Here is a 25,142-nt window from a genome sequence, read left to right on the forward strand (position 1 = left end):
TGGTCAATACTTGGGCCTCTTGACCAAATAGTTTGGATAGTAACATCAAAGCGACTTGGGATTTCTTAATTCGAGTGATCTTCTAGAACATTTGTTTGAATTTGTAGAGATTCAAATTTTTTTTCCCTCTAGATTTGCTAAAAGATATTAATATATAGGTATAAATATTGAGCATATTCTATACATCCATGTAATCATAGATGGAAATAAACTATAATATTTTAAATAAATCAAATTTAAAAGTCATGTAAAAAGTTAAATAAAAATATGGGGTTTTTTTAGCAGTAACATTTAATTATAAAAACATATATATTTAAGGTGAATTGTCCATATTATTAATATATATATATAATAATCACTGATAAAAATTAAAAATATTATTTTAGATTATAGTAACATTTACACATGTTTGGCAATGGGACAGGACACCCGGCCCACTTTTTTTTTTAAGTTTTCAATACCATAACAGCGAATTTTTACACTCGTCCGCCCCACCCTACCTAGCCCCGCTTTTACAAGAATTGAGATAAAAAAAAAAATAAAAATTTACACTATTTTTAGTTCATTAATACATAAATTTAATCCAAATACATAACTATCATAATTAAGTGAATATAATTTTATTTACTTTGATTTATAAAATGAGAAATTTTAAAAATTTATGTATATATTAATATATAGGGCTATATATGTAAATTTTAAGCCGGATAGGGCAAAGTAAAACCAACCCCCCTTAAAATAAAAAAATAAAAATAATAAAAAAAAAAACCATTTCAGGGCAAATCGGATCAGAAATCATAAATCTGTTTGTTTTTGCCATCCCTGTTTTAAAGATTTCATTCCTACTCCTAATCTTGAACCGCATTCAACTGTATAATAACTTCTTTTCATATATATATTTTTTTTAAAAACATGAAATACTTACAGGTAAAAAAAAAATTAGATCAGATTTGATTTTAAACAATTTAATTTGTACTACTTTATTATTTTAAAATATGACCCATTCGGATTGAAACCCCCAAATTTTCAATTTTTTTAATTTCATAAACACTTTTCGCATAAATATTTTTACTATAAGCATTTTTTTTCCCAAGATAAATTGCTATGACCACGTCTATGAAAATGACAGATCAACAGTACGCTTTCTGTAGTTGCACAATCCAAGCAAATAACTGAGCTTGCTTCTTGTGAGCTTCTTTTAAAACACAAAACAAGAAGATCAGCCAAATCAAGAATATATATATATATATATATATATGTTTGCTTCTTGTGAGCTTCTTTTAAAACACAAAACAAGAAGATCAACTAAATTAAGTAAATATATATATTAATTATTAACAACTTTGGAGCCATGATAGTTAAAATTGGTCCGTCTATAGCAAAACTCTTCTTAAGTTTCTAAGACAGAAAATATAGTACATTAACTTAATTTGTCCCCAATTCACTAAATGAAGCAGGAAGAAATGAAAGAAAAATATGAATTGCATTACCGGAAAAAATGTTCTTAGTTCTTGGTGTTGGGCTTGAGGAATTGCGCCTTTAAAGCATCCTCCAACTGTTGAAAGAATACGAAAAATGATCCTGAAAGCCAGGCAGCAAAATGTAAGTGGATGCAGGTATAACTGGGGCTCCAAATATGCAGCATTGTCATATGAATTTATTTAAGGGACGCAAACATGAATCCCGGCTCAAAAAAGCTTTATCAAAGTTAATTTCATTTATTGGAATGAACCTGAAGAACTTTCTTTATCCAATGACGATGCTCTAACTAGAACTGTGCCTGGAACTTGATGAAATACCTGAATAGAGAAAATTTAGATATGCAGAATAAACCAATGGCTCAATATAGAGACAAATATAAATATATATATATATATATATATATATATATATAAGAGCAATGAAGATAGCATACAGAAATGCGGAATGGCAGTCCTTTTAGTGAATGTTGAAAGTTGTTTGACTCAATCGCAGGAGAGGAGGTGATTTCACTGGTATCTGAGTCATTTTTCTGCAATTCTCCGATATGCTCCAATAAAGTTACCTTGAAAGAAATATGATGTCATGAAAATCGATAATCCAGAGAAGCTGGAGAAATGCAAACGTGATAAATTTGTTAATAGTTTCACAGCTTACATTAACACAGAAGGATGAAAGATCAGATTTACATGAGGCTCCAGCTGCTAGGAAAAATGATTCCACTGATTTCAATACTTGGAAGGCACCAACTTGACGCTGAAGTCCCTGTGATGCAGCAGAGACATGGCTGAAGTGTACCAAGAGGGAATGATTTCAAATTAAAGATTATATAGAGATAAAACAGTAAAGTTGGGTGAAAAAAAGCAAATTGTCTAATATAATGAAAGAAAACAAACTGAGATCGTGATGAATCAATCTTGGATATCTAATCCAAAAACATAAATTATTTAAAAGACATTTCAAAAGCATAAAAGAAGAGAAAGGTGTGTCCTAAGTCAGCCAAAAATGATAATTGTGAAAAGGCAAAAATACCAAAAACAAACAAACAAAACAAAACAAAAAAACCAAAAAAAAAGAAAGAAAGAAAACTGTCATGTTAAGAACATAGCCTTTCCCTAGACCCGGTGCATTGATAAGCACCACCTGGCAATATCTATACATCTACATCAATCATTTAAAAAAGAAAAACGATTGATTGTACACCATCGGGTACGTCATTGATTAAGGACAATCAGAGGTTCACAAGATGTAAATTGATTGACTGCTACAAAGACTACGAGTTCACATGTCTAAATGAATGCAACTGCAGATCTCCCCCAACTACTATAGAAACCCTAACTACTACAGAAATGTTTACCCCCTATAACAATGAGATTCAATTCAAAATATAAAAAAGAGTTATATGTACAAGTATTTGTGTTTCTAACTTTATATGCTTCTCCAGTTTGAATAATATCTTGTTAAAGATTCATAGTCCAGAAAGTCAGAAGAGTAAATTTCTAGAACAGATCTTTTAGTAATTTAATTTGTTAAGAAACCAATTTATTGACAAGCACTGCATCACTTTAAAACATGATTAATAGCATTTCCTTGAAAAATAATTCATCCCTAGAACTAGACCCTTTACCAACTGCAAAATACTGTTCAATTCTGACTTCTCCAAGAGATGAAGCACAATACATGCCATTGTCTATGGAGTCCAGATAGACCATGTGTTACTTGTGAGGAAAGAAACAACACTAACACTTCAAAAATAGTCCTTTTTCATGGAATGGAAGTTTTAGACCAACCATATTACCAAATCAACTAGCTAAATCATAAACTTTGCATATGATGCATTTTAGGCGAAGAACTTCATAAATAGATCATGATATAGGTCCAATCAACATTTTCTAGATTATCCCACGCGGTAGTTGTTTATAAAGCTATACCAACCTTGCTAACATATGAAAAGTATAGAATAATAAGGATTGAAACTTCTCATAATAATCCATAGATGAAACTGTCACAAACCACTGCCACCAGGATTAAAAATTTCAATATGAACCACTTGAAGAGGAATATCAAATTCTCTATATAATTTCATTAGATGACATTGTCACAGTAAGTAGTATGTGACACAAATAAAACAATGTAAATCTACTCTAGCTTACAGTGGTCTTTTATTTGGCACCAAATATATCAACAAGTATAGATAAGCTGCAAATTAATTCTTAAAATGTAATTCAACGATAAGATAACCTTCAATGGTAAAAAAAACATGTGCAAACCTATAACACATTATGAATAGTAACATACAAGAAAGTTGAAGGCATACCTCAAGCATGAAAGAATTATGGCTCCTCTTGGGTGTCTGCAATGCTATAAACTTTTTGGCCGGCGTCAAAAAAGACCAAGCAAGACCCCACCGAGTAGTGTGACCTTGAACAAACTCGGTAGTTTTTACTACTGATACCCCAACTTCATGAAGCTTTGACACTAGAAATTTTAAGTTTGCTTTTCTCCCAACCATTGATGTGAACCACCTGCAACCAGAAAGCAAGATAACGGCTAGTAACTTATAAATCAGCAAAACTCAAAGAATGCCAGAATTAATATAAAATTTTTAATCTCTACCGAAACGAATGTTTCAATCGAAGGCTATCATCAATTATACGAGTAATAAAAGCTTGCTCTCCACCAGGGAAAACCATCTCCTCAAAGGTTCCACCACAAGATGTCTTTGGGTTGAGACCTGCTTCCTCTACACTCTCAAAAAATGGAGGGTTGCACATGCAAAAGTCGAACTTCTCCCCATCCTTAATAACTCCAACAAGTACAGGCAGTTCAGAACAGCAACCTGACCACATATTAGGGTTATGTGTGCTTCCTTCAAGAGCTTCTTCACCCCTAACAACATCATTTTCAATCTTTCCAGAAGATGATGGATCACAAGCATTCCGGATCTCAATCAGCTCTGATAAGTGAGGATTGCTTTGGACATTCTTTCTTGCCCATTCTAAAGCAATTTTTGTCACATCTACAAAGCATTAAAAGCAAAGTCCATGATGAAATTATTCAACATGCAACAAGAATATCAGGAACTCATGCTTAATATGAGCAAAGAGGTTGGCAGGCAAACAGAAGAAACCAACCTGACCCAACAAAGCTCCACCCAAGCAAAGACGCCCCAAGGAGTGGATATATGCAATTGGCTCCAGTACCAATATCAAAGACTCTTACCTTTTCTTCAGAGATTTGGATAGGTGGAATGACATCAGAAGACAGCAGATCCTGAAGCCAATGAATGTAATTGGACCGGTTAGGCACGGTAGGGCAAAGTTGTCCATCAGGGATCCACCTGTGAAAAATCATTCAACAATGCACACTATTGACACCTCCTCATATATAATATCTAAAACTCTAAAATTTACTCTTTACCAGGAACCGATCATTCAAACCTTTGTGCCCTATTACCCTCTTATATCAGCAAAACTAACAACTTCATTTGATCATAACCTAACAATTTATTGAAAAGCTAGCAGAAAAGATCCATAATGCAAAAAAACACTCTCCTAAAGATTATAATTTTCATAAAGCTAGTTTGATTCACAAAACAATAATGTTATATAATAACCACCAACCATAGTTGAATGATGAAGTTCAAGCAAGATTGGATTAGCTAAAACAAGAACTCCTTAATCCTCCAAATACCAATCATGTAAAAAGGCAGCTCAATTAGATTGTTAGCAGTCAAAAACACCCAATTTGTTCAGAACGATTGAGAAATGTCATTATCCTCCAATTAATTCAACATACACAAAACCAGAAGAACTCCAAGATTCTAATACCTAGATACCAATTCAATCAATGATATATAACCGTAAAGAAATAACAAAATTAGGGTTTTCAAAATCCTTAGGTTAAAGGATAATCGACGTACCAGTGCACGCCATGATCGTGGAGGAGGAGAACCCGGGTGAGCTCGCGAGTGGCGTTGAAGTCGGACCAGTCGATGGTGGGGCGGCCGCCGGGGCGGCGAGGGGGAAGCAGGAAGGATTGGAAGGAGGGGCAGAGGGAGCCGAGCAGGGCGAAGTCCGGGGGATTCTCCGAGTAGCGGTTCCGCGGGTGGATGGACGGCGGATCCACCCGGCGGCGCTTCTTGCTCAGCATGTCGAGAGACGGGACTAGCTCATCGTCTCACAAAAGTGTTTTTCTAATTTCAAAGCACCGCCAAAGATCCTATTCCTCCAGGGTTGAGTTCAAACAGGGACAAATTTTTAAGAAAAAAGATTAAATAAATAAATAAATAAATAAATTTTGAGAATTAACATCAGTGTTTATAACTTTTAATAATTTTTTGAATAGTCTAAACTTTGTTTTTGATGTTGTTTTAAATTGATGTTTTGTTTTGCCAACATTATTCAAATTAGTGTTTCCCAGTTGGTCAAAGATTGATTTTGCTGGGAAGACAAAAATGAAACCAACAGTTCAACAAATAGGTCAATTGGTCAAAGATTGATTTTATCAACATAAGTGAGAGGTGGGCACGGGGCCGGTTGACCCAGCGGGTAAATAACAAAAAATTGCCATGGATGGGGTTTAAATCTAGGACCTCACACTTAGACAAAATAACATTAACCAATTGGCCTACAAATATTTCTTATTTTAGTATAAAACATAAATAAATATAAAGAAGTTGCAAAATATTTTTTAAAACAACAAAAAATTTAAAATAATTTATAATAATAACTTTGTTATAAACAAATATTTTTAATGGATGTCTACTGTAGCAATTTCACTGTATTAGCCGGTATTACTATAGCAATTTCACTGTAGCAGCCGCACATGTGGTACTGTAGCAGCCACCGGTACTGTTACTATTCTACTAACCAGGTTATTTTGGACCGTCAGATCAAATCGATCCTGGTCGTTCATTCAACTCTTGTAACCCTATAAATACCCCTTCATTTTGTGTACTTTGTAATATAGAAAAGAGATAGAGAGAAGAGAAGGAAAAGAGAGAAATAAAAGAAGAAAGAAAAAGAAGAAGTTAATTCTTCAGGGTTTTTGGGTTTTTGATAAATACTTTGGCTCTCTATTCTTATCACTATCTTTACATTTATAACATATATTCTTAACACGTTATCAGCACGAATTTGCTCATATGATTTTAATTTTCTTTGACTCATCTAATATATATGTTATATATGTGGAATCCATTTCTAACACTGAATGCAGGAAGGATCGACAGGTAATATAATATTAGCAAACCATATATTTTATTCAGTCAACAATACATAAGATTTTCTTAGAAGCATACATAAAAAACATACAATACTAAAGCCACTAAGACTAATATTGCAAGTACTTTTAAAATAAACAAGAAAAACAATAATGTTATTATTACAATGAGGTTTTCCATCAAATCCAAATTATCAAGCATCATCTTTTCCTAAGTTTTCACGGCGACCCTCCCTCCGATCCCGGCGATCGTTGACAAAACCAGGTAAAAATCTGCCGGGCCCTTTTTCTCTTCTCCGTCGCCCTTCTTTCTACTCCGCCAGCCCCTTCAAGTTTCTCCGTCGGCGACTCGGCCGGCTTTTCTCCATCAGCCCTCTACTTTCTTCTCAGCCCTATTTTTACTTCTTATTCCCTTTTAATTTATAATCACTTTCAAACAAATTTTAATTCCCAATGCTGCAATAATTGCATCGTATAAACAGTACCGTATACATGAATAGTACCGTATATATGAATAGTGTCGTAGCATTTGCAAGGTTATTGGCACAAATTATCAGGCTTAAAGCACAATTTCCAGATTATCCCATAAAGACAATTCGTCTTGATAATCGTCGGTGAATTTTCATCAAAAATCATTTTATGATTATCGTATGGCGAGTTGGAATACATATTGAGCATCCAGAGAGCTCATGTGCATACCCAAAATGGATCTGGGCGAGTCATTAATTAAAAGACTCAGATTATTGCCCGATCCAATGTTATTAAGGGACTGAAACTACTTACAAGTGCGTGAGGGTCATGCTATTTTGCATGTCTGCAGTTTTTAATACGGATCCCGACCCATCGCATGTAATTCATATTCACCACACCAACTTGTTATGGGTAAAGAGCCCCGATATTTCATATATAAGAATATTTGGTTGTGCAAAGTATATGTGCCAATCCACCACCAAATCGATACAAAAATGGGTCCACAACACGGACTTGGTATATATGTTGGTTATGATTCCCCTTCAATTATACGATATTTAGAACCATTAACGTGGGGATGTATTTATCGCAAGATTTGCAGTTGTCATTTTTGATGAAGCTGTCTTCCCTACATTAGGGGGAGAAATGATTACTCAAAATGAGCCAAAAGAAATTGATTGGAATGCATCACGATTACAAACATATGATCCTCGTACCAATGAATGTGAACTTGAAGTTCAAAGGATCATTAAATTGCAAAATATTGCAAATGAAATACCTGATCCATTCACTGATACTAAAATGGTAACTAAATCATATATACCAGCTGTCAATGCTCCTGCAAGAATTGAGATTCCTAAGAATCCATTGAAAGAAAATCAAGTAGAAAATAAACCACGACAAAAACGTGTAAGACCAATTGGTGCCAAAGATTCAGCTCCTAGAAAAAGGAAGCAGAAAGATAAAGATAAAGATCTCCCATGTGAAAAGGGAGAGGAAATTATAAAACCCTCAGAACAAGTTAATGAAGAACCAATGGGGGATGATATTTCTGAAAATGTTGAAAATTCAATTTGCTATGTAGATGATGGTCAAAGATTGAATCGGCATGAGACCGAAATAAATGATATATTCATCTACAATGTGGCTACGAGATATAGAAATAAATCTCGATAATGATCCGAGCCACAATCCATTGAAGAATGTCGACAAAGAAATGATTGGCCAAAATGGAAAGAAGCTATCCAGGCTGAGCTAAATTCCCTATCAAAACGTGAGGTGTTTGGGCCGATAGTGCCAACACCAGAAGGGATAAAACCAGTCGGTTATAAATGGGTGTTTGTGAGAAAAAGAAATGAAAAATAATCAAATTATGAGATACAAAGCAAGACTGGTTGCTCAAGGTTTTTTTCTCAAATGCCCGGTATTGATTATGAAGAGACATACTCTCCCGTAATGGATGGAATTACTTTTTCGATTTTTTTAATTGCCATGGCAAAGTAAGTAATAAATTAGATATGCAGATTGATGGATGTTGTCACAAAGATATCCGTATGGATTACTTGAAAAATGACATATATATGAAAAATCCACGAAGGATATAGAAAAACAAACATTACAAATAATCATCATTTATACTCTATTAAATTACGGAGATCTCTTTATGGGTTAAAAACAATCCGGACGGATGTGGTATAACCGTCTCGATGAATATCTTATAAAATAAGGGTACCAAAATGATAATATATGTCCATGTGTGTTTATTAAAAAGTTATACTAACGGTTTTTGTTGTGATAGCGATGATATGTGGATGATTTAAATCTTGTAGGCACTCCTTCCGAAATTGCAGAATCGCAGAGTCATATCTCGAGAAAAAGAATTTGAAATGAAAGATTTGGGAAAGACCAAATTCGTCTAGGTATACAAATCGAGCACTTATCCTCGGGAATATTTGTGCATCAATCAACCCTATACTGGAAAAAGGTCTTTGAAGAGATTCAATATGGAGAAAGCTTATCCACTGAGTACACCAATGGTCGTCCGAACTCTTAATGTTCAGAAAGATCCATTTCGCCCACCGGAAGAAGGAGAGATCATTCTTGGTCCAGAAACTCCATATTTAAATGCAATCGGTGCATTAATGTACCTTCGCAAAATAATACCGGACCGAGATATAGCTTTTTGCAAGAAATCTTCTAGCAAGATACTGCTTCTACACCGACACGAAGACACTAGAAAGGAGTAAAAGATGTGCTACGTTATTTACGAGGAACTACAGATCTGGGTTTATTCTATCGACATGAGTCTTCATCCAACCTCACAGGTTTTGTTGATCTCTGGGTATCCGTTTGATCCTCACAAAGGGCGATCTCGGATCGGATACATGTTTTTCTTACTAATGGTACAGACTATCTCATGGCGTTCCACAAAAACAAACTCTTACGACTACTTCATTAAATCATGTCTGAAATTCTAGCTCTCCATGAAGCAAGTCGTGAATGTCAATGGTTACGATCTATGATTGGGCATATACTGATCATCCTCAGAAATCACCATCGAGTAACAACAAATGCTACGAGTAATTTATGAAGAAAAGCAGTGCTTGTATTTCTCAAATACAAGGAGGTTATATTAAAAGGTGACGTAATCGAAACATATATCACCAAAAATTTTTTTCTACACTCATGATCTCCGGAAAAGAAGGCGTTATAGAAGTTCAAAAGATTTAATCCAGGTGAGAATCAAGTCGATCTATTCACAAAAATCACTTCCTAAGTGCATTCACCAAAGACTTATATACAAAATCTGGATGAGAAGACTTAAGGATGTAAGTACTTCTGATATAAGTTAAAAGTTATTTATTTGAGGGGGAGACTGTACTCTTTTTCCCTTCGCCAAGGTTTTTGTCCCAATGGGTTTTTTTCCGAGGCAAGGTTTTTAATGAGGCAGTAACCCTCAAATGTACCAAGGATAGTGTACTCTTTTTCCTTAGCTAGGTTTTTATCCCACTGGGTTTTTCCTAACAAGGTTTTAACGAGGCATATCCTTTGGTCGTACGCATCCAAGGGGGAGTGTTATAAACAAATATTTTTAATGGATGCATACTGAAGCAATTTACTGTAGCAGCCGGCATTACTATAGCAACTGCTAGATATTACTGTAGCAGCCACACATGTGGTACTGTAGCAGCCGCCGATACTGTTACTATTCCACCAATTAGGGCATTTTGGACCGTCGGATCAAATCGATCCTGGTCGTTCATTCAACTCTTGTAACCCTATAAATACCCCCTCATTTTGTATACTTTGTAATATAGAAAAGATATAGAAAAGAGATAAAGAGAAGAGAAGGAAAAGAGAGAAATAAAAGAAGAATGAAAAAGAAGAAGTTAATTCTTCAGGGTTTTTGGGTTTTTGGTAAATACTTTGGCTCTCTATTCTTATCACTATCTTTACATTTATAACATATATTCTTAACAAACTTAAAATTTTTTAAGACATATCAAAATAATTTTAAAAAGGATAAAAAAGCTACATTTTTAATTTATTTATCTATCAAATTAAATTATTAGCACATCTTTTTCAGTGCAACAAAATGTATATATCAAATAGTATTTTTATTTTAAATTGAAGTTATCATCAATTTATTTATTTATTATAATTAGGGTTGGCTCTAGATTTCACTTTGGTCTATAACTATAGGGTTATTATTGTGCTTATCATGTTGTCATTGAAAAAAATTACAAATCAAAATAATATGATGTTAACTATTATTCAAAGATATTCTTTTTTTTACTAATATATTTTTTTATAAATTGATATACATAATTTAAAAACAATTTTTTGTAATTTTATTTTTTTATTTTATAAAATGAAACAAAATAATCTAATATATATATATATATAAATATGATAAATAAGAGTACGTTATTTAAGAGAATTTAAGAGTAATGCGATATGTAGGGATCTCAGATCTTATGAAAGTTTAAAAAGGCGATTAACAAAAATAATTATTTTTAAAAAAATATTTATGAAAAATTTATTGTTTGATAATTTGATATTTTTACTAATTGATTTTTTTATAATTTTTTTAATTTATTATATAGTTTCTTAATTTTTTTATAAATTAAATATATATGTAAAATATTTTTGATCCATATCCTACATCTATCTATATATAATTTTTTTCCAATAAATATTTAAAAGCAAATTATAAATTTCCAGTGGTTGGTTTTTCTTATCCGAGTTCAAGATCGTGGGTTCAAATCCCATGGCCAACACGTCTGCTAGTATTAAAAAGCAATAACATTAAACCGGGTTTGACCCGGCCCGCCGGGCCCAACCCGGGTTTTGACCCGCCGGGTCACGGGTCAGGAAAACTCTAACCCGTAACCGGCCCGTCTACAGTATGGGCCGGTTACGGATCATTGAACTGGCCCGCCGGGCCGGTTTTCCGGACGGCCTCTATAAGTGATTACTCTTTTGGACATTTTATTCAAATTAGTGTTTCCCGTACATTTCCCACTAAAACCAACAGTACAACAAACACATCAAGCTTCAAGAACAGACAACAAACAAGTGTTTGTCTTAAAAAGAGATGAAACAATAAACATTTCAGAGGCTATCAATATCATCCAAAACTGACATGAAGGATGGCTTAAAAGAAGGGGGAACTCTGACATTGGTTGCTTGCTCAAAAGCATAAGCAAGCTCAATCAATGTGGGTTCTGATCCCTTGAGACCAGCAAAGCAAATCCCAAAAGGAACACCATCACTTGCATAGCCTGCAGGAACACTGATCCCAGGATATCCACCAATGCCCAGAACACTAACAATCTTTGCACCTGGTGTCACAATACCATCCAACTTGTTCTCTTTCATAAGTTTCTCAAGTCCTTGCATGGATAACTGATTCATTCTATCAATGGCTCTTTCCTCAACTGGACCAATCCCTTTTGTACTCTCAGCCAACAACAAGATCGACTGTCCAATTTCCTCCATCCTTTCCTGAAAATTCCAAGTTGATAGATAGCATTGCATGGTAAGAAAAATAGAGTGATTTCTGATCGGAGATAAATTTTTTTTTTTTTATGTTGGTTTATTACCTCTCTTTTGTGTTTGTTGTTGAAGTCTATAATGTCAGCCAGAGATCTCACTGGGGAGTAGATCAACTCAGAGAGGTACTCATTCAAAGACTGTTTGAACTCCGCTGGCAACACAAGAAACTCACCATTGTTCATAAAATCAACAACGGTACTAGCATTTGCTATTTCCAAATCATCCACCAAGATTGCTCCTTTTTCCCTTTACATCATCATCATCATCATTACCATCTAAGTTTTACATGTATATAATGAAGAGTTTTGATACCTTTGTTACCTACCTCAAAGTGGTGAAATGCTGCTCAAATGTCAGCGCTTGTATGGATCCTTCCGGGTATGCATCAAAGAAGCCTTTGCGAAGGATTCCAAGTCTCTTGCCCTCCAGCCCACTAGCTCTGAGAAACTGCAAATACCCACCGGCAGGCACGTACCCAGACGCATCCCTTGTTGCCTCAGCGTCTCTTGGATCATACCCAACGATTGCATCCAGAACATGCACAGCGTCCGAGACCGTCCGGCAAATAGGTCTAACATAACACGGCCCACAAGTGTTTGATAAAAATGTCCAACAAAGATTATTTTAGTCATAAAATGTTTTAGGTTTACCCAATGGTGTCTTGTCTAGAAGAGATGAGAATGACACCGGAGCGGCTGGTGAGGCCAACCGTCGGTTTGATTCCAACCACTGAATTCATGGCCGATGGGCATATGATTGAGCCATCGGTCTCGGTACCCAGTGTCACGGTCGCCAAGTCTGCTGCTGCTGCGATAGCTGAGCCACTGCTGGACGAGCAGGTATCAGCAGTCAGCACATACGGGTTCTGAGAGCAAACAGAGCATGTCCAACTATTAATTACTTTTTGATATTAGTTAGTGTATATATATATATATATATATTAACTAAATTGACTCCAATGGGAATAGATTTCTATATTTGCATATTAACTAAGTAATCCTCTTGGGGTTGGTATCGTTAGTTTGTACTTGTTCTATTTCCCAGTTTGCTAATAAATAAAGTCATGATTTATCCACCTTTATTAAAATATATATATATATATATATATATATATATAAATAATATGTAAAATACAAGGCAGATATTAGAAATAAAGTTGAATTTTGGTTTTAACTAATTTCAAAGGTTTATTGGTTTGTTTCCTCCTTGTGTACTTAGGTGTGGTGATGTTTATTCTCAATAACATGTTATTGTTTAAAGACTAATATTATTTTTAATAAAAATATATGTATTAAAATTAAATTGTTGCACGTTATAATAAAGTAGTTGGTATTTTATTCGATACTCAAAGATCCCGAATTTAAATTCTTTCTTACATTTAATATTATTGTAAGATAATTGTTTAGTGATATTATCATCACATATTAAAGTGAGATCCTGATTGAAATGTAGCTAATTCAAATTTATTGGTAATTATTATTATTATTATTTTGTGTTTTGAATAAAGATTAGCTAATTTCTTCCTAAGACTAGTCCAGAGCGGAGAGTATAAAATGGTGTAAGACTAAGCCAGTTGTATGAAACCAATTGGTAATTGTTTTAATATATATTTAGAAAAAAAAAAAATTTTCCCACTACAACTGTAACGAAAATCTATTTAAAAATAAAATAGATAAACTAACACTAAATTATAGATGAAGCAACTAATAAATCTAATTAAACATAAGAAGGTACCCAAATAATATTAATAAAAAACTTAACCATTTTTTTAATAATAAATAAATAAATAAATAAATAAATAAATAGGGAAGATTCAAGGGACAAGCAATGAATTAGCACTCACCCGGCCTTGCCCGCTACGAGCGCACCAACCATTCGGAGCACGTCTTGATCGAAAGTTAGCCCACTCAGTCAAGCTAGCTTTGCCCAGAATCACAGCCCCACTCTGCCTCAACTTCTCAACAACTCCAGCATCTCGCGGTACTACCGAGCCAAGAAGCGCAAGCGAACCGGCGGTCGTGTTCAGCCGGTCTTTGGTACCAATACTGTCTTTGAGAAGGATTGGAATGCCGTGCAAACCAGAGAGCTGGCGCTGCTGCGCGGTTTGCCTCTCCGAATCGGCGTTATCGGCTTGGTCGAGCGCATCTGGGTTGACCTCGATCACTGCGCGGAGGAGTGGATTGAGGGTCTGGATCCGGTCTAAGTAGTACTGGACTAGCTGGCGAGAGGTTAGCTGATTGTGTTTGTCACGTCCCAGCCCCACAGCCGGGCCCATGGACAGATCGGCCACATCCATTGGGACTGGGTCCCACTGGGTGCAAGGCCTCAGATTTGACCTGGTCAGAGTCAACCCTAACAAACAGATAAAAATATAAAACAAAAGCACAAATGGAATACCAGAAACTGAAATACTACAAGTATAGGCTTTAGAAGCCCTACAGAAGTCAAATACACCCCAACAGTTTCCAAAACACGAGATACTGTCGAGTACAAGTCTTACACTCACGTGAAAAAGGATAATACGTAAATACTAATAGAGTAGGCAATACGACTCCCAGACACCCCCCGATCCTAGCCTTGATCTTCTCCTGCGAGAACAGAATTCACAGAGTGCATGAGCCACAAGGGCCCAGTAGGATCGCAGAAACACAGATAAAGCGGATATTGCAAAATAATAGATCATAAATTATACAGAATGCAGAATATAGAAATAATCCAAAATACGAAAAAAATACGCAGAAAACAGTCATATACATCTCCCTGGCTAATAACAGAAATCAACAGTGCGAGGCTGGATCATCGACTGTGAAGTCGGAACAGAACAGAGTATCAACAGCCGAAGCCGGATCTTCGACCGCAGTCGGGGGGTAGCGCTACTACAGAAAACATGTGCACATGGCTAGGACTTACTCCTCCTAGTCGGGCGAGCCGAGAATGGAGATGTACAAAAAAACCGCAGAAAAAAATACGGAATACTGGATATAAATACTAATTAAATAATGCAAATAAATAAATAAATAAATAACAAGCAAGTAAATGAGTAATTAAACCAAACTATAAAAATTAAGGAAATAACTTAAATATATAATAATTTGTCAGAAGTACGAAATTTGCGGGTGCGAGAGCCTACCTGGCTCCAAGCTACAGAGTTGGATCCACCCAGTCCCGCGAACTAAGGCTCGCTACCAAAATCTAACCAACAAAAGCTATACTTAGAATTTAGTCTTTGGGTCGGGCCTATCTACAACTAAGGCCCGAAGAAAGAATTTACAATTATTGCAAGATAAGACAAGCACGATCAAATACCTATGTCTATAAATAATAACCCTGATATGCGTAGTTCAAGGGTGGCAATTAAAAATCCCAACTATCAAAAAAAATACAACATATATGACTATGTAAATATTCACATAAATGGGACGATTAATCATGCTTCTAGAAGCCACAAACAAGTGCACGTAACCTACAAAGTGGAAGATAATTAAGCAAATAGAAATTCCGAAAACATGCTTACAAGTGCTTGAAAAACTAGGTTTAGATGACAAGTTAATACCAACAATGGCCTATAACAAAGCACTTAGGGTCTAGAAGGTCTTAGAGGATTAAATAATACAAATCAAAGTCTCATGCAAAACCAACCTCACATAATGACCAGCTTTTAAACACCATTAAAGTTAAATTAAGGACATCCTATCAATGAATAAAGTAACACAAATCCAAACAAACCCCAAGTTTAGACAAAGAAAAAAAATTCCAAATAAACTAAAGCATCAGTCGCTACCATCACAATTAAATACATAACAAAAACTAATAAGCTATCAAGATAAGATTACAAGAAGTCAAGATTAAACCAAGGTGTGAATAAAATCAAGAACCTCGAATCTAATGGTCTGCACACTCAAAGCTCCAAATTGCAAGCATGAAAAGTCTGTCCTTAAAAATAGCTAAGCAAGGATCTAACAACAACAACCAAGGTTTACACTCACTTACAACATTAACAAAGCTAAAAACAAGGATTTAGAAGACACGTGAACAAGTAATCCGAGAACTCAACTTAGTTTGCGACTTTAACACCACCACGAGCTTACAACCCTCTACTAAAATTAAGGGGGTTTAAAACTAACAAAACAATAAAAACAGTCAAGCTTTTTTAATAGAATAAAAATCATCAAAAGGTTAAGGTCCCATGCCTTACCATTTACACATACAAGATACAAATAAACACATATACTCACAAAGCATGATTATCAAATGAAACCCTCCAAAGTTTAAGCATGTTGCAAAAAAAGATTAACCAAACTCGAACACAAACAACAACAGCTAAGCTTCAAGGATGCAAGAACTAAGCTTTTAAGCTTACAAGAATTCCAACAAGATTAGTATTCTTCTAAACAAAAAAAGGTTAGGGTGCAGGCCACAACAAGGCATGGAAGCAACACAACAACCCACAAGAACACTCACAAAACCAAGCATAGAAGGGGATCTAACAAGAAGCTTCAACCACAAACACCCTAGATGCTAACCTCGAAGCTTGATGAAGAGAGAAACGGTGAATCTTCACCTCCTTCGCAGCCGAACTCAAGCAATGCGACTCGAGCTCCTCCTCACGGCTGGCTTCTTCATCCGAAGTTCAAAGGAAGCTTGCCACCTCTTCAGTCCGAACTCAAAGAAAGGTCAGCTAAATAGAGGAAGGAGGAGAAGAAGATGAGGAAGAGGAAGAGTGCCTCTCCCACCAACCATGACAAGACCCGAAGCTTCACGGGAGAAGGAGCCACTGGGTGAGAATCAAGTTTGCAGAGCAACAAAGTGTCGTGAATCCCCATAACTAGTCAAACAGTCAAAGGGAAGTAGGAATGTCTCTGGTCAACCTGGTCAACATGACCAAGGTTGCAAACATTACAATCTCCCCTCCTTAAAAGGAGTTTAGTCCTCTAAACTCACCTTACGAGTCGGGGAACAACTCGGGATAACGCTCCCTCAGATCGGCCTCTCGCTCCCAAGTAGCTTCATCACTGGAGTGGTTACTCCATCTGACTTTGATCAATGGAACCACACGATTTCCCACTGTTGCTCTTTTATATGCCGAAACTCCATCGGTTGCTCTTCATACGACAAATTCTTCCCGAAGCTCCACTCGGTTCCCCGCTCGAATGACATGCGATGGGTCCGACGTGATATTTCCTCAACATAGAGATATGGAACACATTGTGAACCTCGCGCTAGGTCCGGTGGTAAGGCCAAGCGATAAGCAACAACTCCAACTCGCCTCCACAATCTCAAAAGGTCCGATGTAACGGGGTTGAGCTTCCCACGCTTTCCAAATCTCACAACACCCTTCATAGGAGATATCCTCAGGAAAACTGAATCGCCAACCTAAAACTCTAGATCTGAGCGGCGCTTGTCTGCATAGCTCTTCTCGCCGGGCCTCGAGCGTCTTTCAATCGCTCCCCTAATTAGATTCACCTTCTCTTCGCAACTCGTAACATCTCTGGACCCAACAACTTCCGCTCTCCCACATCACTCCAACACACCAGAGATCGACACTTCCGCCCATAAAGAGCCTCGTACGGTGCCATCTGAATACTCGCCTGGAAACTGTTATTATAAGCAAACTCCGCCAAAGACAAATAGCGATCCCAAGAATCAGAAAAGTCAAGGGCACATGCCCGAAGCATGTCCTCCAGAATCTGAATAGTCCTCTCGGGATCGCCATCCGTCTGCGTGGATGAAATGTCAGATCGAATGTCAACTCGGTACCCGAGTCGATCGAGACTTCTCCAGAACCTTGAAATGAACCTCGAATCACGATCGGATGTGATCGACACAGGAATGCCATGCAGCCGCACAATCTCCCCAAGGTACAACTCAGCTAGTTTCTCAAGACCCAAACCAGGTTTTAGAGGCAGAAAGTGTGCTGACTTGGTTAGGCGATCCACAATCACCCACACAGACTCATGCTTCCGCCGAGTACGGGGCAACCCAGTCACAAAATCCATCGTGATGTGCTCCCACTTCCACTCTGGTATCGGTAATCAGTCAAGATAACCGGGCTGGTCTCTCGATGTCTCGCCTTTACCTGCCGACAGTAAGACAAATGGGCGACTTTAAAGTAGCTATTTCTCGCTCATGTTGTTCCACCAAGAATGTTCCTTAAGTCCTCTCGTACATCTTCGCACCTCCGTGGATGGATCGTGTAGCTCGAGTAATGGGCCTCCTCAATATCTCTCTTTAAGCTAGGATCATCTGCACGCAAAACTCGGTCTCCAAATCTGATGGTACCATCCTCATGCACTCGGAACTGAGATATCTCTCCTTCTTGAAGTTTAGCACAGATTTCTTGCAATTTGGGGTCCTCCATCTGAGTCTCTTTGATCCTCTGCAGCAAATTCGGTCGGATGTGCATGTTGGCCAGACTAACCCCAGAGTTTGGCGTGACAACCTCCAACTCGAACCTTCTCATCTCTTCCAGAAGTGGTTTCGCTCACCAACCACTGGGCGGTTCCATAATTATGTCTCCTGCTCAGTGCATCAGCCACTACATTGGCTTTGCCTGGATGATAGTGAACACTAAGGTCATAGTCCTTGATCAGCTCCAACCACCGCCTTTGCCTCATGTTCAGCTCTTTCTGAGTGAAGATGTACTTTAGACTCTTATGGTCTGTGTACACTTCACAAGACTCTCCGTACAGGAAATGCCTCCAGATCTTCAGCGCAAAAACAACTGCTGCCAACTCTAGATCATGAGTGGGGTAATTCTCCTCATGGGGCTTCAACTGCCTTGAAGCATAGGCAATAACTCGACCATTCTGCATCAGAACACACCCCAAGCCTGTCTTACAAGCATCACTGTAGATCACATATCCACAACCACTTTCTAGCAAGGCAAGGATTGGTGCAGATACGAGCCTACGCTTCAACTCCATGAAACACTGCTCGCAAGCTTCAGTCCAAGTAAAACGGGTACCCTTTCTGGTCAGTCTCGTCAAAGGTGCTGCTAGACGAGAAAAGTCCTGCACAAACCTCCGATAGTAGCCAGCTAAACCGAGAAAACTCCGAATCTCCCTGACCGTGCTCGGTCTCTTCCAGTCCACGACTGCTTCCACCTTCTTGGGATCCACAGAAACACCATCTTTGCTGATGACGTGGCCCAGGAAAGCCACACTATCGAGCCCGAAGTCGCACTTGGAAAATTTGGCATACAGCTCATGATGTCTCAGTGTCTCCAGTACCAACCTCAAGTGCTCCACGTCGCCGCTTGCTCATGAGTAAATCAAGATGTCATCAATGAATACAACCACAAATCGATCTAAGTAGTGTCGAAACACCCCTGCTCATCAAATCCATGAATATCGCGGGGCGTTCGTCGACCAAACGGCATCACCGTAAACTCATAGTGACCATACCGCATGCGGAAAGCACTCTTCGGGACGTCCTCGCCCCTGATTCGAACCTGATGATATCCAGATCGCAGATCAATCTTGGAGAAGACTTGAGCTCCTTGCAACTGGTCCAGGAGATCATCAATCCTCGGCAAAGGGTATTTATTCTTGACCGTCACCTTGTTTAACTCACGGTAGTCAATACACGACCCTCGTAGATCCATCCTTCTTCTTGACAAACAGCACTAGGGCTCCCCAAGGTGACATGCTTGGCCGGATAAACCCTTTCTCCAACAGTTCCTCCAGTTGCTTCTTCAGTTCCTTCAACTCAGCTGGTGCCATCCGGTATGGTGCCTTAGATAAAGGAGCTGTGCCTGGAGCCAGATCGATGGCAAACTCCACCTCTCTCACAGGAGGTAACCCGGGAAGGTCCTCAGGGAAAACATCAGAGAACTCGCTGACAACAGGTACATCTGCTACTGTGCATCCGGTGCGAGTGGCTTCCGAGACAGAGGCCAAAAAGCCAACGCAACCACCGCTGAGCAGCTTCTGAGCTTGCAAAGAAGAGATCTCTCGAGCTAGGGTGTACCCCTTACTGCCACTAAAGGTGAATTCCTCCTGGTCAGGAAAACAGAAATGCACCTTCTTTCTGCGACAGTCCACTACAGCGAACACTGAGGAAAGCCAGTCCATACCGAAAATGATGTCGTAGTCTCGCAGCTCCATCAGGTGCAAATCGGCGAAAAGCTCACGCCCTTCAATGACAACAGAACAAGCTGGTGCTAACCGATTAACGGTCCTCACCGCGCCAACAGGAGTGGCAACACATAGAACATGCAACAAATCCACAACATGCAGAGAATTCTTGCGAGCAAAAGAAGACGATACAAAAGAATGCGTAGCACCAGGATCAAACAAAGAACAAGCATAGCAGGAATGTACTGAAACGATACCTGCAACAACGTCGTGGGATGCCTCAGCATCCTCCTGTGTCAAAGCAAATACTCGCCCCTGAGTAACTGGCCTACCACGGCCTGCTGGACGGGAAGAGGAAGAAGGCTGGTCTGTCATAGGCGCCTTTCCCGGCCTACCCCTCGAGGCACTCTGCTGGGATCGGCCTGGAGCGCCCGTGTGTCGTGACCCGTCAGACGATCTGGGCTGCTCGACAGGTGCACTACGAGTCATGTCGCCTCCCTGGAGCCAAGGCGGACTCTGCGGGCACTGAGCAACCAAGTGGTCCATACTACCACACCGATAACATGCGCCTGCCGCGCGTCGGCACTCCGCCTGAGAATGGCTCCCTCCACAAGTAGGACACTGAACAGCCTGGGTCACACTGCCAAAAGATCTCCTGCCTCCAGAACCTGATGACGAACTCGGGGGTCTGCTATACGGCTGTGACCGGTGCTCTCCTCTAGAATGCCCTGAGTTACTCCCGGAAGACTGACTCTTCCGAGGGTTCTGGCGGTGTCGCTGGTGCTCGTGTCTCCCCTGGTCCTGCGTCTCCTGCCAGGTGATCTCCAGGTTCTTAGCAATATCGACAATCTCAGCATATGTCTGGTTCAGGAATGGTACAATGGCCCGCCGGATGTGGGTCTTCAAGCAATCTACGAAACGCCTAGACCTGCTGCTCTCATCCGACACTAAGGTCGAAGCAAACTGCGACAGCCTATCAAACTCGGCCTCATACTCCTCCACACTCAAGGACCCCTGCTTCAGACTAAGGAACTGCCTCTCCATCTGCGCTCGCCGGCTCGAAGGGAAATACTTGCCGTAGAAAACTTTCTTGAACTGCTCCCAGGTCCTGAAGGAACTCTCCCCTTTGAGGCGTAGTTCATTCTCAAACCACTGTGCTGCACTGTCCCGCAGCATGAAAGTAGCCAACCTGACCTTGTCTCTATCTGGGCACTGCATAGCTCGGAAGGTCCTCTCTATCTGACTGACCCAATAACCGGCTACCGTCGGGTCAGTGGTCCCTGAGAACTGTGGTGGTGTGTGCCGTCCGAACTCGGCCGATAAGTCTCGGCCACCTCTAGAAGTATGCTGCTGACGCTCAGCACGCAGCAGCAACATCATCTCCCTCATGATGTCGGTCATGGACGCGGGATTCGGTAGCTCTTCCTGCTGTACTTCCTCATCTGATAGTTCAGGGGCCTCCTGCTCCGCTTGCATGGGCTCCGGGGGTGGGCTTGCAGGTCCTCTGCGAGGTCGCCTCTACCCCCTAGGCATGATTCTGCAATTTAAAAGACAGACAGAACTTTAGAACAGGTTACACTACCCAACCCACTCTCAGAACGAACTCTCAAAGATAGACAAAGTTTAAATCAGTAGGGTGACGTCTAACAATGTCTCTGATACCACTTTAATCTATCACGTCCCCAGCCCCCACAGTGCCCATGGACGATCGGGCCACATCCATTGGGACTGGGTCCCACTGGGTGCAAGGCCTCGATTTGACTCGGTCGAGTCAACCCCTAACAAAATGAGATAAAAAAATATAAAACAAAAAGCACAAATGGAATACCGTAAACCGAAATACTACAAGTATAGGCTTTAGAAGCCCTCATGGAATTCAAATACACCCCAACAGCTTTCCAAAACATGATACAGATCGAGTACAAGTCTTACACTCACAGGAAAAGGGTAATACAGAAATACTAATAGAGTAGGCAATACGACTCCCAGACACCCCCCCGATCCTAGCCTTGATCTTCTCCTGCGAGAACAGAATTCACAGAGTGCATGAGCCACAAGGGCCCAGTAGGATCGCAGTAAAACACGTATAAAGCGGATATTGCAAAAATAATAGATCATAAATTATACATAATGCAGAATATAGAAATAATCCAAAATACGAAAAAAATACGCAGAAAACAGTCATATACATCTCCCTGGCTAATAACAAAAATCAACAGGCCGAGGCTGGATCATCGACCGTGAAGTCGGAATGTATCAGTGTATCAACAAATGAGCCGGGATCTTCGACCGCAGATCGGGGGTAGCGCTACTACGTAAAAACATGTGCACATGGCTAGGACTTACTCCTCCTAGTCAGGGCGAGCCGAGAATGGAGATGTACAAAAAAACCGCAGAAAAAAATACGGAATACGTATATAAATACTAATTAAATGATGCAAATAAATAAATAAATAAATAACAAGCAAGTAAATGAGTAATTAAACCAAACTATAAAATTAAGGAAATAACTTAAATATATAATAATTTGTCAGAAGTACGAAATTTAGGGGTGCGAGAGCCTACCCGGCTCCAAGCTACGAGTTGGTCCACCCAGTCCCGCTGAACTAAGGCTCGCTACCAAAAATCTAACCAACAAAAGCTATACTTAGAATTTAGTCTTGGGTCGGGCCTATCTACAACTAAGGTCCCGAAGAAAGAATTTACAATTATTGCAAGATAAGACAAGCACAGCCAAATACCTATGTCTATAAATAATAACCCGATATGTGAGTTCAAGGGTGGCAATTAAAAATCCCAACTATCAAAAAAATACAACATATATGACTATGTAAATATTCACATAAATGGGACGATTAATCATGCTTCTAGAAGCCACAAACAAGTGCACAGTAATCTACAAAGTGGAAGATAATTAAGCAAATAGAAATTCCGAAACATGCTTACAAGTGCTTGAAAAAAAAAACTAGGTTTAGATGACAAGTTAATACCAACAATGGCCTATAACAAAGCACTTAGGGTCTAGAAGGTCTTAGAGGATTAAATAATACAAATCAAAGTCTCATGCAAAACCAACCTCACATAATGACCAGCTTTTAAACACCATTAAAGTTAAATTAAGGACATCCTATCAATGAATAAAAGTAACACAAATCCAAACAAAACCCCAAGTTTAGACAAAGAAAAATTCCAAATAAACTAAAAGCATCAGTCGCTACCATCACAATTAAATACATAACAAAACTAATAAGCTATCAAGATAAGATTACAAGAAGTCAAGATTAAAACCAAGGTGTGAATAAAATCAAAGAACTCGAATCTAATGGTCGCACACTCAAAGCTCCAAATTGCAAGCATGAAAAGCTGTCCTTAAAATAGCTAAGCAAGGATCTAACAACAACAACCAAGGTTTACACTCACTTACAACATTAACAAAGCTAAAACAAGGATTTAGAAGACACGTGAACAGTAATCCGAGAACTCAACTTAGTTTGCAGCTTAACACCACCACAGAGCTTACAACCCTCTACTAAAATTAAGGGGTTTACAACTAACAAAAACAATAAAAACAGTCAAGCTTTTTTTAATAGAATAAAATCATCAAAAGGTTAAGGTCCCATGCCTTACCATTTACACATACAAGATACAAATAAACACATATACTCACAAAGCATGATTATCAAATGAAACCCTCCAAAGTTTAAGCATGTTGCAAAAAGATTAACCAAACTGAACACAAACAACAACAGTTAAGCTTCAAGGATGCAAGAACTAAGCTTTTAAGCTTACAAGAATTCCAACAAGATTAGTATTCTTCTAAACAAAAAAAGGTTAGGGTGCAGGCCACAACAAGGCATGGAAGCAACACAACAACCCACAAGAACACTCACAAACCAAGCATAGAAGGGGGATCTAACAAGAAGCTTCAACCACAAACACCCTAGATGCTAACCTCGAAGCTTGATGAAGAGAGAAACGGTGAATCTTCAGCCTCCTTCGCATGCCGAACTCAAGCAATGCGACTCGAGCTCCCTCCTCACGGCTGGCTTCTTCAGTCCGAAGTTCAAAGGAAGCTTGCCACCTCTTCATCCCGAACTCAAAGAAAGGTCGCTAAATAGAGGAAGGAGGAGAAGAAGATGAGGAAGAGGAAGAGTGCCTCTCCCACCAACCATGACAAGACCGAAGCTTCACGGGGAGAAGGAGCCAGCTGGGTGAGAATCAAGTTTGCAGAGCAACAGTGTCAGGAATCCCCATAACTAGTCAAACAGTCAAAGGGAAGTAGGAATGTCTCTGGTCAACCTGGTCAACATGACCAAGGTTGCAAACATTACAGTGTTGGAATGCTTGTTGGATTTGATCGATGGTGGAGTATTTGAAGTCGAATGCGTGGGTGATGCTGATGCTGATGCTGATGCTGATGCTGATGATGCTGAAGAGGAGTGGGAGGAGGAGAAGAGTTTGTGGGGTTGAGAGAGAAGATGGCATCTTTGGGTTTGTTTCGATTGTCGAATGAATGAGTTTTGACTGCCATTTGTATATATATATATATATATATATATATATATATATATATATATTTGTTATTTGTTTTGGTTGGCCAAGTGGGTTTGGGGGGCTTGCGGAATTGTATGGAACTTGTGAGAATGATTTAAGCAATTGCACATTAAGGAGAAGATTATTAGAGACTCCTAATGTATTTTTTTTATAAGGATAATTATTTTTTAATAAATAAATAATGATGAACTACTATAAAACACCGTAATTAGTGCATCTCTAAAACATTTGTTATTTATTGGTGTAAAAGAAAATATTCACGGGCAACAAGCTACAATTTTT

The 25,142-nt window shown here is 38.8% G+C and overlaps 2 protein-coding genes across 9 annotated transcripts; both read right to left on the reverse strand.

Annotated features, from left to right (window-relative positions):
- Positions 1–1,355: 1,355 nt before the first annotated feature.
- Positions 1,356–5,704, reverse strand: LOC120272684 (U6 small nuclear RNA (adenine-(43)-N(6))-methyltransferase). Of its 2 annotated transcripts, XM_039279559.1 has the most exons (8): positions 5,402–5,703; positions 4,614–4,819; positions 4,096–4,498; positions 3,797–4,004; positions 2,137–2,244; positions 1,916–2,044; positions 1,733–1,799; positions 1,356–1,581 (listed from the first exon to the last, which is right to left on the reverse strand). In XM_039279559.1, the coding sequence occupies exons 1-8, from the start codon at positions 5,629–5,631 to the stop codon at positions 1,505–1,507; spliced, it is 1,428 nt and encodes a 475-aa protein (XP_039135493.1). In that variant the 5' UTR covers positions 5,632–5,703; the 3' UTR covers positions 1,356–1,504. The 2 variants fall into 2 exon arrangements, with proteins under 2 accessions (XP_039135493.1, XP_039135494.1); XM_039279560.1 differs by lacking the exons at positions 1,356–1,581; positions 1,733–1,799 and having other exon boundaries at positions 2,137–2,266; positions 5,402–5,704.
- Positions 5,705–11,667: 5,963 nt separating this feature from the next.
- LOC120272465 (probable amidase At4g34880) lies at positions 11,668–24,843 on the reverse strand. Of its 7 annotated transcripts, none has more exons than XM_039279290.1 (6): positions 24,644–24,843; positions 14,075–14,475; positions 12,882–13,096; positions 12,557–12,802; positions 12,279–12,477; positions 11,668–12,180 (listed from the first exon to the last, which is right to left on the reverse strand). In XM_039279290.1, exons 1-6 carry the CDS (start codon positions 24,789–24,791, stop codon positions 11,788–11,790), a joined length of 1,602 nt encoding a protein of 533 aa, XP_039135224.1. In that variant the 5' UTR covers positions 24,792–24,843; the 3' UTR covers positions 11,668–11,787. The 7 variants fall into 7 exon arrangements, with proteins under 7 accessions (XP_039135224.1, XP_039135227.1, XP_039135225.1 ...); XM_039279293.1 differs by lacking the exon at positions 24,644–24,843 and adding an exon at positions 22,245–22,353 and having other exon boundaries at positions 14,075–14,567; XM_039279291.1 differs by lacking the exon at positions 24,644–24,843 and adding an exon at positions 22,245–22,353 and having other exon boundaries at positions 14,075–14,583.
- Between the last annotated feature and the right edge of the window lie 299 nt (positions 24,844–25,142).

The sequence above is a fragment of the Dioscorea cayenensis genome, chromosome 11 (assembly GCF_009730915.1).
Source record: "Dioscorea cayenensis subsp. rotundata cultivar TDr96_F1 chromosome 11, TDr96_F1_v2_PseudoChromosome.rev07_lg8_w22 25.fasta, whole genome shotgun sequence".
Taxonomy (NCBI): domain Eukaryota; kingdom Viridiplantae; phylum Streptophyta; class Magnoliopsida; order Dioscoreales; family Dioscoreaceae; genus Dioscorea; species Dioscorea cayenensis.

What these genes read in the sequence shown, in the direction of transcription:
- LOC120272684 (XM_039279559.1), bottom strand. Translation starts at nt 5,631, where the DNA reads ATGCTGAGCAAGAAGCGCCGCCGGGTGGATCCGCCGTCCATCCACCCG. An exon ending in CACGATCATGGCGTGCACTG is followed by an intron (nt 4,820 to 5,401) that starts GTACGTCGATTA and finishes GATTTTTCACAG; the next exon opens with GTGGATCCCTGATGGACAAC. An exon ending in TTTCATCCTTCTGTGTTAAT is followed by an intron (nt 2,045 to 2,136) that starts GTAAGCTGTGAA and finishes ATTTCTTTCAAG; the next exon opens with GTAACTTTATTGGAGCATAT.
- LOC120272465 (XM_039279290.1), bottom strand. Translation starts at nt 24,791, where the DNA reads ATGCCATCTTCTCTCTCAACCCCACAAACTCTTCTCCTCCTCCCACTC. An exon ending in TCAAATCCAACAAGCATTCC is followed by an intron (nt 14,476 to 24,643) that starts AACACTGTAATG and finishes TGGGACGTGACA; the next exon opens with AACACAATCAGCTAACCTCT. An exon ending in CAGCATTTCACCACTTTGAG is followed by an intron (nt 12,478 to 12,556) that starts GTAGGTAACAAA and finishes GATGATGTAAAG; the next exon opens with GGAAAAAGGAGCAATCTTGG.